General features: G+C 39.8%; 2 protein-coding genes across 4 annotated transcripts in view; one reads left to right on the top strand and one right to left on the bottom strand.

The window, feature by feature from the left end:
• Positions 1-14,699, bottom strand: part of MCPH1 (microcephalin 1) — a 223,444-nt gene that overhangs the window by 95,513 nt on the left and 113,232 nt on the right. The gene's annotated exons all lie outside the window — the stretch shown is intronic.
• Positions 1-14,699, top strand: part of ANGPT2 (angiopoietin 2) — a 75,231-nt gene that overhangs the window by 41,438 nt on the left and 19,094 nt on the right. The window contains exon 5 of the mRNA XM_050950825.1: positions 2,129-2,259. Within this exon, the coding sequence (XP_050806782.1) occupies positions 2,129-2,259 (131 nt within the window). The remainder of the gene's footprint in view (positions 1-2,128; positions 2,260-14,699) is intronic.

Genomic DNA, 14,699 nt, shown 5'->3' on the forward strand with positions numbered 1-14,699 from the left:
TGCTCCATGTCCAACCCTACCAGTATTTGGGGATGGGTGCATTGACCAGATGCTGAAATTTATGGCTATATGCAAATTATTTTCAAGACAGACTATAGAATCTTTGTTCTCTAGGTTGACAGAGGCTGGGAATACAGTGCAGCATGCATAGCCTCTAAATTTATTCTGTCTGAAATTACCACACACACAGTTTAAAACAAGTGTTTTCAGTACAATTGAAAGTACAGTGTGGATGACTTCAGTATTCTCAATTCAGCAATCTCCACAGAACCGAAATTTGCTTATAACTTTTAGCTACCATAAATAGTTTGAGCCTACACTTTCACCTATGTAAAAAGTTGAAGCTCAAAAAGAATTTCCAGTGCATTCTAAATATTTATTGTTAAACTAAAATTAAAACTGTTTAAGAGTATTTTCTTTTATTATTGAAAGTAAAAGAGTTTAAAAATCTAACCTTATTTTTCACATTTTACACTATTTCTCTATCTAAGCTGACTGGAATATAGAAAATAATGAAAACAGTCTAAGTTTAGTTGATTTGTAGTAATTTCTCTTTCCATTTCTCAAGCACTAGGCACAATGCTTCAAAGTCTGATTGCAAATACAAGCAATTAATTTTTAAATAAGGAAAACATTTTTTCAAAAAACAATCTTGAAGACGTATCTATGATTGTCAATTTTTTAAAGAAACCAAACCCCAAACTTTAGCCCTATAGCACTTGATAGTATCTCATTGAATACTATTCCTGAAGCTGTGCACATTCCTGCTGATGTTATCTGTTATGCTACTGAACAAATAAGTAAACAAGTCAAAGTCATGTTGGCTACAGAACCATGAAACCTGGAGTGGAAAAAATAATGACTGCCAACAAGACAAAATCAACAGGGAAAGCTTCTAAGCTAGCTTACAAACAATAGAGTGTGGAAAAGCAATTATAAAGTTGAATGTGTTCTTTTTATATTTGTGGTAAACTAACTATGTAAGCAGGTAAACTGATAAACAAGCTGAAAAGAATAAAAAATAATGCTAGTATTATTTACACACATTTACAGGTGGCTTATCATTGTAGTGTGTGGCCACATTCCTCTCTGAATCAAAAATAGGGAACATATACTCTACTGTCCCAACACAGTATCCACCCCAAAACGATCAAATATAGATATCAGCTAGTTGACTAAATGCCAGGAAATCCCAAACCCTCTATCAACAAAGAAGAAGATACATTTTATATTGTGTTTTAAAACATGGCCAGGCGTAGGCACATATGTTAAAAAAAAAAAAAAATTACATCAACAAATTCCAGAACTGAGGAACCCTCACTGAGAATGCCCTGAGCTTCACCCTTGAACAGACAGAAGCGGTCATGCTGAGTGCAGAGACTGTATGTTGCATACTATCTGAAACTTCTGACTGGCAGTTATGGGTAACCCCAGATATATGTATACTGTGGATAGACCCATCTCTGCAAGCATAGGACGTACTGCTGTACTGGCTAACAGGCTATGTTTTTGAACTCTAATTCATCAGATAGAACATAGTTTCTGGTGTAGACCAGCTCCATTTGCCCCCCTCAAAAAGATACTGTACTAACTGATTTCAGTTTAAGAAAAAGCTCGTTTATGATTCAGACATCTTGCTGACCTGAAGACATTGGCTCACTTATAAGATCACCACAAAGGCATTTTTGTATTTACATAAGGAATAATATGAAAGGATGTACATATAGATGTACAGATATTTTGTACATGTTAGTAATCAGTTTGTAATACAGATAGCATAAAATTCTCTAAAGAAAGTTGAAACTGCTAAACTGAAGGAAAAATATGCCTATGTTATTCTATTCAAGCATGCAAATAGGTGTAAAGGAATTGATACTTATCAAGCAGTTATGTTTGTATCTGAATATGAAAAAGGAAAATATCACTAGCGTGTTAAGCTAATTTCCTCTGAAATTAGGGCAGGGCAGAAACCTACTTCAGGACTGCAAAGTCAATATACTGTTACTTCATTACATCGTTAATTACTATTATATCATGGTAACCTTCTCTCAGAAAAGAACTTGAGCTCAGAGCTATTTATCTATTTTTCTATTCTTATATCCCTTCAATGTCTTTATTTCATTTTTAGCAGCCAAGAACAACTTTGTGGCTAAAGAAGAACAAATCCATTTCAAAGACTGTGCTGAAGCATTCAAATCGGGACTTACAACCAGTGGAATCTACACCTTAACAGTTCCTAATAGTGCAGAAGAAAAAAAGGTAGTGTGTTCCCAAAGCCTGTAACTCTAATTGTGCAGTACCAAATTAACTGTTAAGAAGATTAATTTATCTAGCAAATAAGATATTTTAAATCCAAATTGGGTAACCAGTCTTTTAAACTAATATTTTCTTCATGTTTGCTAATGGCAGCTTATCACTCCTCCATATGGAAATTACTTCAGCTGAATTACGGTACTTCGTTTGACCTCTGTGGAAAAAAAGCACTTCAAGTGAAATCTTGGCTGCACTGAAACAAATGGGAGTTTTACCATTGACTTCAGAGGGGACAGGATTTCACCCCTCATTTCCACATGAACAGTACAGAACTAAACTAATGCTACTGATACTGTAAGATTCTGCCTCAACATCTCTCTGTTACATACACAACAAAACAGCTCTGTATATATGCAAACAGACAGCTCAAAGCCACAGCATAACTGCCTGGGAAAAAGTAAAAGGTCTGATCTACACTAACCCTTATTCTCTGGCAACAAAAACAAACAAAACCCACCCCAAAAAAGTACCCTTAATAACACTGGTGGGGCTACCCAGGAGGTAAAAGAATGCTAGTGTAGACAAACTACAGTAGTATCTCAGAGTTATGGACACCTCAGGAATAGAGGTTGTCCATAACTGCGAAATGGTCCATAACTCTGAACAAGACCTTATGGACTTCAGCCGGAGGGACCAAGGGACAGTTGGGGCTGCTGCCGCAGGGTTCGGGCACAGGGTGCAGTTGGGGCTTCTGCCCGTAGGGGCCCACTAGGGCTCCTGGTCGGGGGCTCAGGGCTTCTGCCCCCTGGGAGCACCAGGGATTGGGGCTTCAGCCCCCGCAGCTCCATTCCTGGCTTCAGCTGGGTAGTGGGGGTGCTGCATATCTGGGCTTTAGTTATGGGGGGGGGGAGCGCTGGGGCTGAAACCAGCGCTCCCTGCATAGCTAAAGCCCAAGCACCCGAACCACCACGGAGCTGAAACTGGGAGTGGAGGCGCGGTGCTGAAGCCCTGATCCCCAACACGCTCTCACTCCCACACTGAAACTGGGAACAGACCACAGGGCTGAAGCCACAAGCCCCAGCGCTTCGCCCGGTTTAAAGCCCTAGGCACCGGTGCTCCCAAGGGTCAGAAGCCCCGAGCCCCCACATCCGCCCAGAGCCCTGATTCCCACACGCCTGCAGCTGCAGCCCCAACCGCCCCCCAGTGGCTGAAGCCCCAAGGCAGTACAGTATTTGCTCTGTGTACGCGCGCACGCTGAGGCCTGATTGAAGACACTGGTGTGAACTCTGGTGTTCGTATCTTTGAGATTCTACTGTACTGATGTTTTACTAACATAACTTCCACTAACTGTGCTGCAACAGTTAAAATCACTGTATGTATCAGCGCACAGCTGTATAACACAACAAAGCTAGCTGCCTCTTCAAATGTACCTGGATTGAACATGGACAGCAGGCCAGTATAAGCAACCTAAGTTCCCTGTAAGCTGCACAGCTGTGCAGCAGCCTACTTAGCACCATTCAGGTGCTCAAGGAACCGACCCAGGTACCTGCCACAGCTAGGGTGCCCCTCCCCCGACCTCCACCTAGTCCAGCCCCCAACCTGATGCCAGAAAGGCACCCCTACCCCGGCCCCCAACTCAGCCTGCGGCCTGGACCTGCCACGGCCCGACCCTGGAGTGCCCTGGATCCACCTGTGGCTGGAGCAGCCCAGACCCAGTCATGGCTGGGGCAGCCCTCCCCTGGCCCAGACCTGCTGGGGCTGGGGGAGGGGCGCCTATCCTGCAGTCCCAGCCCCAGAGCTCCCATGGTGGAGAGAGGCATCTCTTCCCCACCCAAGCTCAAGTCTTGCTGAGTCCTCTCTCTCCGCCGTAGCCTCCCCTGCATCCTAAATCCCTCATCTCCAGCCCCACCCCAGGGCCCACACCCCCTGCACCCAACCCTCTGCCCCAGCCCTGAGCCCTTCATTCCTGGCCTCACCCCAGACCCACAGCCCCAGCCAGAGTCTTCACACCCCTGCACCCCAACTCTCTGCCCCAGCCCTGAGCCCCCTCCTACACTCCAAACCCCTAGGCCCCACCCTCACCCATGAATTTTGTTATGTGCACCAATATGAAGGTGATGTGAAGGAAAAGTTAGAGGGAACACTGTAGGCAACTGGAGCATTCTTGCTGTAAATACCTCCTCGATTTAGCAGCACCTGCCAGTTCACCAACAGGACTCTCCAACACAATCTTAGGAGCATAAATCCTTTGCCAATAAAGGAAAGCCCAAGAAACCATTGATGCTTGTCAGTGGTTGAGGATGGGGTGGGGCATGGGAAGGGAAGGAAGGCAGGCCTTGCGGTCTTTGTCCCTTTACACAGACCACAGTTCCCTCCAGCCCAGCCCTCTCAGATGGAGAAAAGCCTAGCAGTCTACCTTACTTTAAGAAACTGGATGTGGGAGAGTAAATGTAAGTGGCTGCAAGGTGCTGTAGGCAGGCAGAAGCTGCTCAGCATGGATGAACACAGTCATTGGGGCTCAGCCAGTCCAGCTGTGCAGTCAGTGAGGCCTTCCCTACCTAAGAAAACTGCACTAGTTTAACTAAAATATATGATTTTAAACTGAGGCTATGTCTACACTACAAAAAGGTGTTTTCTTAATTCAGATTAGCTAATTCATGTGAGCTAATTTGGGATAAAATAGCAGTGAAGACATCGCCACACCTCTTAAATTTGAGCTGCTAACCTGAGTTAAAAGGTAAGTTGCCATGTCTGACCCAAATTAGCTAATGCAAGTTAAGAACACACCTTTTTGTAGTGTAGACATACTGTTAGTTAAATTGGTGTAAACCCCAGCATGGATACATTTATTTTGGTTTAAACCAGGCTTACTTCAGTTTATTTTAAATAGATTAGGAATCTGGGGTTTTGCACCAGTTTAATTTAAACCAGTTTCCAAAATCAATTTTAAATCAGTGCAACTGAGGGGGAAGGGATAGCTCAGTGGTTTGAGCACTGGCCTGCTAAACCCAGGGTTGTGAGTTCAGTCCTTGAGGGGGCCACTTAGGGATCTGGGGCAAAATCAGCACTTGGTCCTACTAGTGAAGGCAGGGGGCTGGACTCCATAACTCTTTAGGGTCCCTTCCAGTTCTAGGAGATGGGTATATCTCCATTATATAAAATAACTTCCTCATCTCGACAAGCCCTGAGGGAGGGGTTCTAAAATGGCTCTAAGGCTAGCTGGAAGGACTGGCAGAGAAGCAGCTGTGTGGGCTCTGCAGCTTGCAGACAGTTCGGCAAGAACCACAAGTGCAAGCAGGTCTAGGGATGCAGCAATATGGTGGAAAAACCCTACAAAACCTGATTAAAATGCAACTGTGTAAAATGTGGGACACTTGAGAGAGGTACCAGAGTCAGTTAAGGCCACTGTATGAAGACAGGATACTGGGCTAGATGAACCTTTGGTCTGACCCAGTAGGGTCATCCTTGTAAGAACAACAGAATTAGGAAGACAGATAATGCCTGGGTACAGAGCCAAAGAAAACCTGCAGAACAAAACAAAATAAAAATTCAATGAGCATCCACAGGAATGATGCTGGATTAATGAACATTTTTGTGTTTTGAGTTTCCAAGGCAACATTAAGAGTTATTGTGGTATGCTCTTAAGTCCTTTTTTGGCAAATATTTAGACAATGGCAATTGATTGTGTTATATGATTGCACTAATTACTTCAACACTCCTTCCAATATCTTTCAAATCTCCTTTCAGCCTCTGGATGGAATTTGGCAGCTTTACATATTTTATATCCTCATCTGATTTTTATACACCACAATTTAATAGTGTCTTGGAAGAAAACCATCAAGTCAAGTGGTGGACAAGCTGACAATTTGAAAGCACTTGACTGACAGCACAAGTTTAATTTTCAGACTTGCTGCAACAGCACGAGTGCTTTAAGATTTAATCTTGCTGCCATATATTTACAAAGGGAAAAATATCTAATGAATTCTCATAGCTTTTTTCTATAGTGCATATGGTATTTACAAAATCATCATCAGAAAGCGTACAAAATGAAAAATTAAAAAAGAGGATGTTTCGAGACACTAATATGTGAATTGATATATCTATCTTACAAGGAAAATTAAGTAACATGAGATTCCACTGCTGTAATGAAATGAGGGGTAGGGATGGCATGTTTAAGATACCTAAAAGCAAAGGAAGTTTGCATTCATAACTTCAAATGTTAAAAGAGATGCAAACCACTGAATATGTAAGCACTGGACTACAGCAGTCAGATATTACAGTAAAAGTAAAATTATGAAGACTATGAACAGCTAATGTGGTCCCATTTTTTTGCCTTTGGTCTTGACTCTACCTTCAAATATAATATATGGGATCATGACTATGTAGCTTGTAAAAACATGTGTCTGTTAACTGTACAAGAGAGAACTGATTTATGACCATCAGAGAGTTTAATATGGCTTAAATTCAAAACGTTTTAAGTAACTTGTGCATTGTTTCCAGTGTAAGTATTCATAGCATGATTCACCTGTTTCTTAAAAAAAAACAAAAAACAAAAAAAAACTTCTGAAACTGTGTAAAAACAGTCAAAATATACAATCTTTGTGATTAATTACAATCAGACTCTTTAGAATACAAAATGTACTTGACTGTAAAATATTTGCAGGGCTCATATTTTAATATTTAGTTTTGCAATAAATATTTGAACAGAGAGACCTAAGATACTTTGAAGATTTTGAAAACGGGGTAATTAGCTATGTTAAAAATGAAAAATAAATTCACCTTGTGTACTGCAGATGGGGAAAAAGAAGAGAATAGAAAATATATTTTTGTTATTTCTTAGGGTGTCAAATTCAAATTTTATTTTATACTACCCCTACATTTTCAGTCTGAGGCAGTTTTGTATTGACAATGCATAAAATGAAGTGTCAAGAGAATTGGTGTGTGTGTGCGGCAGACCAGGAAACAGAATGAATTCTTTTTATTTGCCAAAGTGCTGCACTACTGTTTCTTTTCATCTGTTCCTCTTATAATACCTTCTGACCTCCCATTGGTTATAAACAATTTCTGTGTAAACCTATGTTACTGCAATATTGGTAGATTTCATCATAACACAGAATTAAATAAGTGTAGTATAGACCTAGGTGGGAAATGGTTTTCCTGACAGGAATTTTTTTGAGATTTTGAAAATGTTCCCATTCTTCATTGGGATGAAACTGGGACCTGCTGAAGTTTTAGGTTATTCCATTTTATACTCTGTGTTGCCAAACATCCAAAAATTGAGAGTCGAGTCCCCCAAAACAATGACATTGGCTTAAAAATCATGAGACTAAAAAAAATGGTATCCTTTCATTTACCTTCTGGTGTTTGGGCCTTTAGAAGTCACATTTTCAAGATTTTTCCCCCACAGCCATGAAGACTGGAAACGTTTTATTTTTTTAAGAAAAGGAAACCTGAGATTCTCAACTAATTGCATGCATCAATGTATTTGAAAGCAATCAAATATTGTGCAATGAAGTTGTGAGAGTGGCAACATTATATGATTTCAGAAGTCATGTACCTTACAATTTATTAATTTAAATAGTCCTCATTTTCATGTTTTGGTGCTGTGGCTAGTATGTCCAGAATCTCTCCTTTTCCTTGAATGGGAAACTTTGTTCAAGTATTGGACATATGCTTGTGTTTTGTACATGTAGGAAACACTTCAATGGTTGCTGTTTAGTTTATCATTTCACCATAATCTGTTAGGCAAGGTACAGAGTTTAACTCAAATTGCATAAAAGCCATAGTATCAACTTTTAGGGCTGGATCCTTAAAAAGATTTACACACATGTTCAACTTTACACACTGAGTAGTCCCACTGACTTCTCACAGTGCGTGAAGTTAGGCTCTTTGGTACAAGGACCTTCATAGAGCACCTCATACAATATGGCCCTGATCCTCTGTCCTCTAATGTCACCATAATACAAATAACTAATAATAATCAAGTTTTGTTTCCACACAATGTCACAGCTGCTAGACCCCTGAGCCATCAAGCAGTTTGTTCACAAAATACATCAAATATGTGCACACATGCATGTGCACACAGGCCCAGATTGCTGTAATCCAAGAGGCTAATATCTTTATTTGTGTTTGGTATCTGTCTGAAGATGCCTGCTGCGTGTCTAAACCTGTATCTGTTTTTCCTGTTTTCAACCAACATTACAGTGGAACCTCAGAGTTACGGACACCTTGGGAATGGAGATAACGCTGAACAAGATGTTACGGATTTCAGCCACTGTGGGGGGAGGGGGTTTGAGACTGCAGCCATGAGTGGGGGGTGAGTGTTAGGGCATCTGACCCTCAGGAGCAGCAGGACTCAGGGCTTTAGATTGGGGGCAGGGGGAGCACTGGGCTCGGGGCTTCAGCCCCATGGCTCCGCTCCCAGTTTCAGCCTTGCAAGGGGTGCCGGAACTCAGGGCTTCAGCCCTGAATCTCCATTCCCGGCTCTGCTCCATGCAGGGGGAGAGAGGGGGGAGCAGGGCTTGGGGTGCTCCATTGCTCTGCTCCTGGGTTCAGTTTGGGGAGGGAGAAGGGAAGTGCCAGGGCTCAGGTGCTTTAGCTATGGGGGAAGCGCTAGGGCTGAAATCGGTGCTTCCCTCCTAGCTATAGCCCATAGCACCTGTGCCCCCTGCAGGGCTGAAGCTGCGAAAGGAGCCGTGGGGCTGAAGCCCCATACCCCCAAGGATCAGAAGTCATAACATACACACCCGCCCGGAGCCCTGATCCCCCCTTCACCCTGTGGCTGCACCCCTAACCTCCCCTCCCCGGCTGAAGCCCTGAGCCCTGGGGACTAAAGCCCTGAGGCAGTTAAGTATTCCCCCCCCCCTTTCTTTTTTTTTTGTCTCCGCTACTTCCAGTTCCAGAGGGTGTCCAGTTGACTGGTATGTCCGTAACTCTGGCATTTGTATCTTTGAGGTTTTGAAGTCCAGGGGAGTTATGCCTGAGTAAAGAATGCTAGAGAAAGTCCTATATACTGACTGTTTTCATTTTAATGTAATCCTTTTAAAGGAATTCTGATCCAATAATATACAACACCAGTTAGCCATCCCTCATTTTTCCATTTTCACGTAAGTTACTAAATGAAAAGAAATCCCGGTCCTTGGAAGCAAACTTTTACACAGTAAATCTACTGTATTTATTTTAAACTAAGCAGTTGTCCCTGTGTCTTCCCCTTACTCACATGGCCCATCTCTTTCCTTAGGCTTTTACGATTTTTTTTTAATCAAGGTATCTTTGTCTGTAATCTCTAAAAATTCTGATAAATCCTTCTAAAGTATCTTATTCCCCTCAATTTAGTGTCTTTAACTTAACTTTCCTTCTCTTTACTCTTCATCTTTATTCTTCTACTTTGTTATTCTCCAGCCCAAAGGGCTGATCTTTAAACCACAAAATTATTGAAATATATATTTACATTACTATCTTTATAATAAATATTACATTTAGCAGATATAGACAGAAACCTGCATCAGTCAAGTAGTTAGTAACAGGATACACTAAATTTCACCTCAAAGGCACTGATCCTGAAGTCAAAGGAGTTTACTCACATGAGTAGAGTTGAGTATATGAGTATTTACAAGTTGGGGGCCTAGGCTGCCGATCAAGATTGTAAGTAAAGAAAAACAACAAGGAGTCCGGTAGCACCTTAAAGACTAACACATTTATTTGGGCATAAGCCTTCATGGGTAAAAAAACACTTCTTCATCTAAAAACCACTTCTTCAGATGAAGAAGTGGTTTTTTACCCACAAAAGCTTATGCCCAAATAAATCTGTTAGTTTTTAAGGTGCTCAGGAGCTGCTCCAGGCACCAGTGCACCAAGACCTATTAGTCTTGAGAATTTTATTTTTTTTATTTCTGTAGCCACTATAGCATGCAAGGTACTTTCCAAATAAAAGTGAAAACTCAGTCTTTAGCCCTAAGATTGTAAAGTCTAAAAAAGAAGCATATACTCTTACTGCTCGGGGGTGAGTAGATGAATGTTTGCTAGAACAGAGAAATATTTTATATGAGACATCTGCAGAATTTAAGTAAATTATTCTATTTTATGTGATGTAAAATCCCACTGTTGGAGAATATTTTAATCTTGCTAGAACTATTTGTTTAATCCTATTTTAAGGAGTTTATAAAACTTTAAAACAAACACCAGCGGAACTGAAGTTTAGCCCAAGCTCTCAGGCCATAAGGAAATTGTAAAATTAGGTCCAAATAAATTAATATCCTGTCTCTGTCATTGGCTATACCTGATGGTTCAGAGAAAGGTGAACAAATTCTTTATAACGTACCAGGTAAATTATGCAATGCTTTACATACACATACAAATTCTTTCCTGACCCCTTCAATGATTAACTCAGTCTGATGAATAAGCCTTGATGTCTCTGCCATATCAACATCTTAACTGGGGTAGCTGCTTAATAAACTTATTTACACCCATTTTAAAATCCTGCCATGGTATTTGTCTCAATTGCCTCTTATGGTAGTGAATTTTACCTATGCATTATAGGTTACATAAATCAACTTTTACTGATTTTAAATCTGACTGATCAGTTTTTACCATACCTTTCATAATTTTTAATACCCTAACTTTTCCTTTTCAAAAGAAATAATCCTAGTCTTTACTACATATCATATGCATGTTGTACCAAATCATTAACTATAAAATAGAGGTGAATCAAAAACAACAGGCTTTGGGTATAATAGAACTGCAAAACTAAATGTAACTCTTATTTACCAATAATGTTAAATAATAAGGTTGCTACTTTCAATTTAATCCTACTCATATGATATACTCTAAATAGCTCAAATTTGTCCCTAGTCCAACTCATTTTCTTCCTCTCTTTAGCCTTCCCAACAAGTTTCAATAGCATGACATAAGATTATCCTATCTTAAACATACACCCCAAGTACAACCTATCACTAATCTTCTCTGCTTTGGCTATCCTACACCCTAAGATCAATTGATAAAACCTCTTTCCAGTACTTCATATTAACACTCTTAGAGCTTCCTCCCTGGAAGGTGGTACAATGAACTAGTACGCATTCCCCTGGTTACTTTATAATTAGCCATAATAATACACACTTGCTGTGCCCATATGCTTAAGGGGACACACTTTTCATCCAAGATGACCTACACATTATTGCCACATACAAAGGCTGCAAGAGAACTCAAGGATGAAATTGTGACTTCACTGATGTTAATGGGCATTTTGCCATTGACTTCAATTAGCCAGGATTTCAGGAACTCAAAACAAAGGATTAAAAAAAAAAGTTACAGCTTTAATAGAAAGACCTAGAAATTGAGCTAGAGGACAACGTGAAATAGGTAGATAGCTTAAAGGCCATGCATAGTCATGATTTGGGGGATGTAAGTGTCGTTTGTAACTGTTAGTGCTAACCTTAGGAGGGAGACTATAAGAGGTGCTTTTTATGTGTGCAAAAAAAAAAGAGGGGGGAGTGGGGAGTCAGAGCTTAACTATGAAGGAAAATCCTTGTTATCAGGTAGTAGATGATATTCAGTGGTCAACAGTTTTGTTTTTTTAAATCCAGTCTGGGGCAGTACATAAAAAAATATATTCCACTGAAGTATATTGTGTTGACTTATGGGTATAATGATCGATCCATTGCTTTAAGTGGGAATGAACAACTTTATTTGAAGTTAGACCATATGACAGTTGGAATTAAATGGGAGAAAGAGGGTAGAGCTGAAATCAACAACGTATTTGTGATGATGCTTTCTTGCCAACCAAGTTGGGTCCAACAGAAATGCTTCAATTATTTTGATACTGATTAAAAGTTAGCTTATCTTAACATTAATAAAAATATATTTAAACCTTTTCAGACAAGTGTTTAAAATATCCAAATATTTTTACCCCTCCAGAGTTGGAAGCATATTGTAAAAATTCAGACCGTCACTGCATAGGTAGCAAGGAATACAGTCTTTAACAATACCAAATGAAACAGGCTGGAACCTTACTGCTAGCCTATATGGATTTCAGCATTGCGTGGTAGATGATCATAGGGGGAAATCAAACAATTACAACCATACTGGATGGGGACCACATCCTAAAAGAAATCTTTCCTGAACCCCCTCTTCTGGGTTTTAAAGCACACCCCAACTTCACCAAGATCATCATCAGAAGTAAACTCCCCACAGACCAGAACACACCAACTCAAAGAGGTGCAAGATCCTGCCAGAACAGATGCAAAACCTGCAGACATATCTCCTCTTCTAAGATGACTAATACCCACCACAGAACACATCTTTCAAGACCCATGGATCCTACAGATGCCTATCATACCATGTGGTGTACCTCATCCAGTGCACTAAAGGCCCCCATTACAACTATGTGGGTGAAATGAGACAATCACTACGCTCTCAAATGAACTTGCACAGAAAAACAATAAAAGACAAAAATACTGTATCACCTGTGGGTGAACACTTCTCATAATGCAATCACTCCATATCTGACCTCTGAATCCTCAAAGAAAACCTGCATAATGTTTTCAAAAGACAAGCCTGGGAGGTTAAATTCATAGCTTTGTTAGACACTAAAAATCATGGATTTAGAAATCACTGGATTTATGGATTATTATAACAGTCTAATCCATTAACACACACACCCCTTTTGTCCTCTGACTGCAGAAGTCTTCACCAGCCACTTTATCTTGAATGCTCTCTTACGATGTGTGTCAATTCTTATGCTGAACAGTCTGCCCCAGCTTGTATTTAGCTGTGATGCTCTGAATACATTTAGCTCTGCATAGCTCAAAAGCTTGTGTCTTCCACCAACAGAGGTTGATCCAATAAAAGATATTACCTCATCCACCTTGCCACTCTAATATCCTGGGATCAACATGGCTACAATAACATTGCAAACTACATTTGAAGTTGACAGTGTCCTTTTAATACTTTATATTAGTTGTCTTTAGGACTTCATTTACATTCTGCAAAATTAAAGGAAAGGTTCTCAATGAACTAGCCATTAGCTTACATTATGCAAAACGTAAACTAGTGGCTGAATGTCCCTGAGTCACATGTCACACAGCAACACTTTTTTTTTTTTAAACTAACCAGTGTAATTTTAATACAGGCAGAATAAGAAAAGGGATCTTTAATGATCGTAGGTAGTCCAAACTTCTGTTTTACATCTCCAGTAGAATGTCTTTTTAGCATCTCTTTGTAAGATTACAAACTGACTCACCAAACCACTTCCTGTAGCTCAGATTTTCCTTAAAGGGCTCCCATCTAAGTATTAACTAGACCTAACACTGCTTAGCTGATGAAATCTCAGACCAAAGAGGAATGACCGCAGGCATTTTTCATGAAGTGTGGCTACTTTATCCAGTGGAAACAAAGTTCACCTTCCCACAGAACTAGGAAGCTTAGGTCTAATTTAATATATACATCGTTCACATTCAAAGAGTTGCAATTACGCCTACAACACACAGCTCATATTGAGCATCAATTTATGTTCACATTAAAACTAACATAGAACAATTATTCCATGTTTAAGCTACAGTAGTATAAACGGCATATCCAAGAAAGTATGACGCATCAGTATTCATTATAAGGTAAATTAGATTAAAAGGTCTGAAAAATAAAATACTACTGTAGTTAATGGACCAACTTTGCCACTGGCAAATGTGAATCTAACTCCACCAAATTAAATATGGCCTAACATTTCGAAAACTGAAGTGATCTAATCTTTATCACTTCTTTAAACCAGTATGTATGTTACATGAATTAGTTTCTCTCAGTGTTTTCACACTGGTAAAGCTGCTCCAAGAATTTTCTCAAACAAGAAACAGGAAAGGACAGAATACTAAAAGGTAGTTCACAGAGAACCTTAAATTGTAACTGGCAGTTCTTTGCATGTAATATTTTAATGACGAGGTCACAGTAAGTTTCTTAAGCATTAGGAGATAATATACTGTAACATTACATATAATACTTTACATATAATAGTAACAATTAGCTCTGATATAGCGCTTTTCATCAGCAGATGGCAAAGTGCTTTACAAAGGAGAGGAGTATCATCTCCATTTTACAGATGGGGAAATTGAAGCACAGAGAAGGCGAGTCACCCAGCAGGTCAGTGGCAGAGCCAGGAATATCACTCAAACAAATTACTCTATCACATAGCTCATTCTTATGTAACAAATGAAAAAATTAACCCACTCTTGAATAGTTAAAAGCATGGCACAGACCCATCCAAATTTCTAATCCAATATCTAAAAACTATATTAAAGTGAAGGTTAACTCAAGTGGACGTCTTTAGAGATTCTCAAGGCTTTGTGATAACTTTTGGGAAAGGTCAGAAATACTGGCTTAATTTTGTTTTTTGTTTTTAATATAAAACTTAGCTTAGAGCAATATTATTAAACCACTAGTTTAGCTGCAGCTTTTGAAGT

This window comes from Gopherus flavomarginatus, chromosome 4 (genome assembly GCF_025201925.1).
Source record: "Gopherus flavomarginatus isolate rGopFla2 chromosome 4, rGopFla2.mat.asm, whole genome shotgun sequence".
Classification (NCBI taxonomy): Eukaryota; Metazoa; Chordata; order Testudines; family Testudinidae; genus Gopherus; species Gopherus flavomarginatus.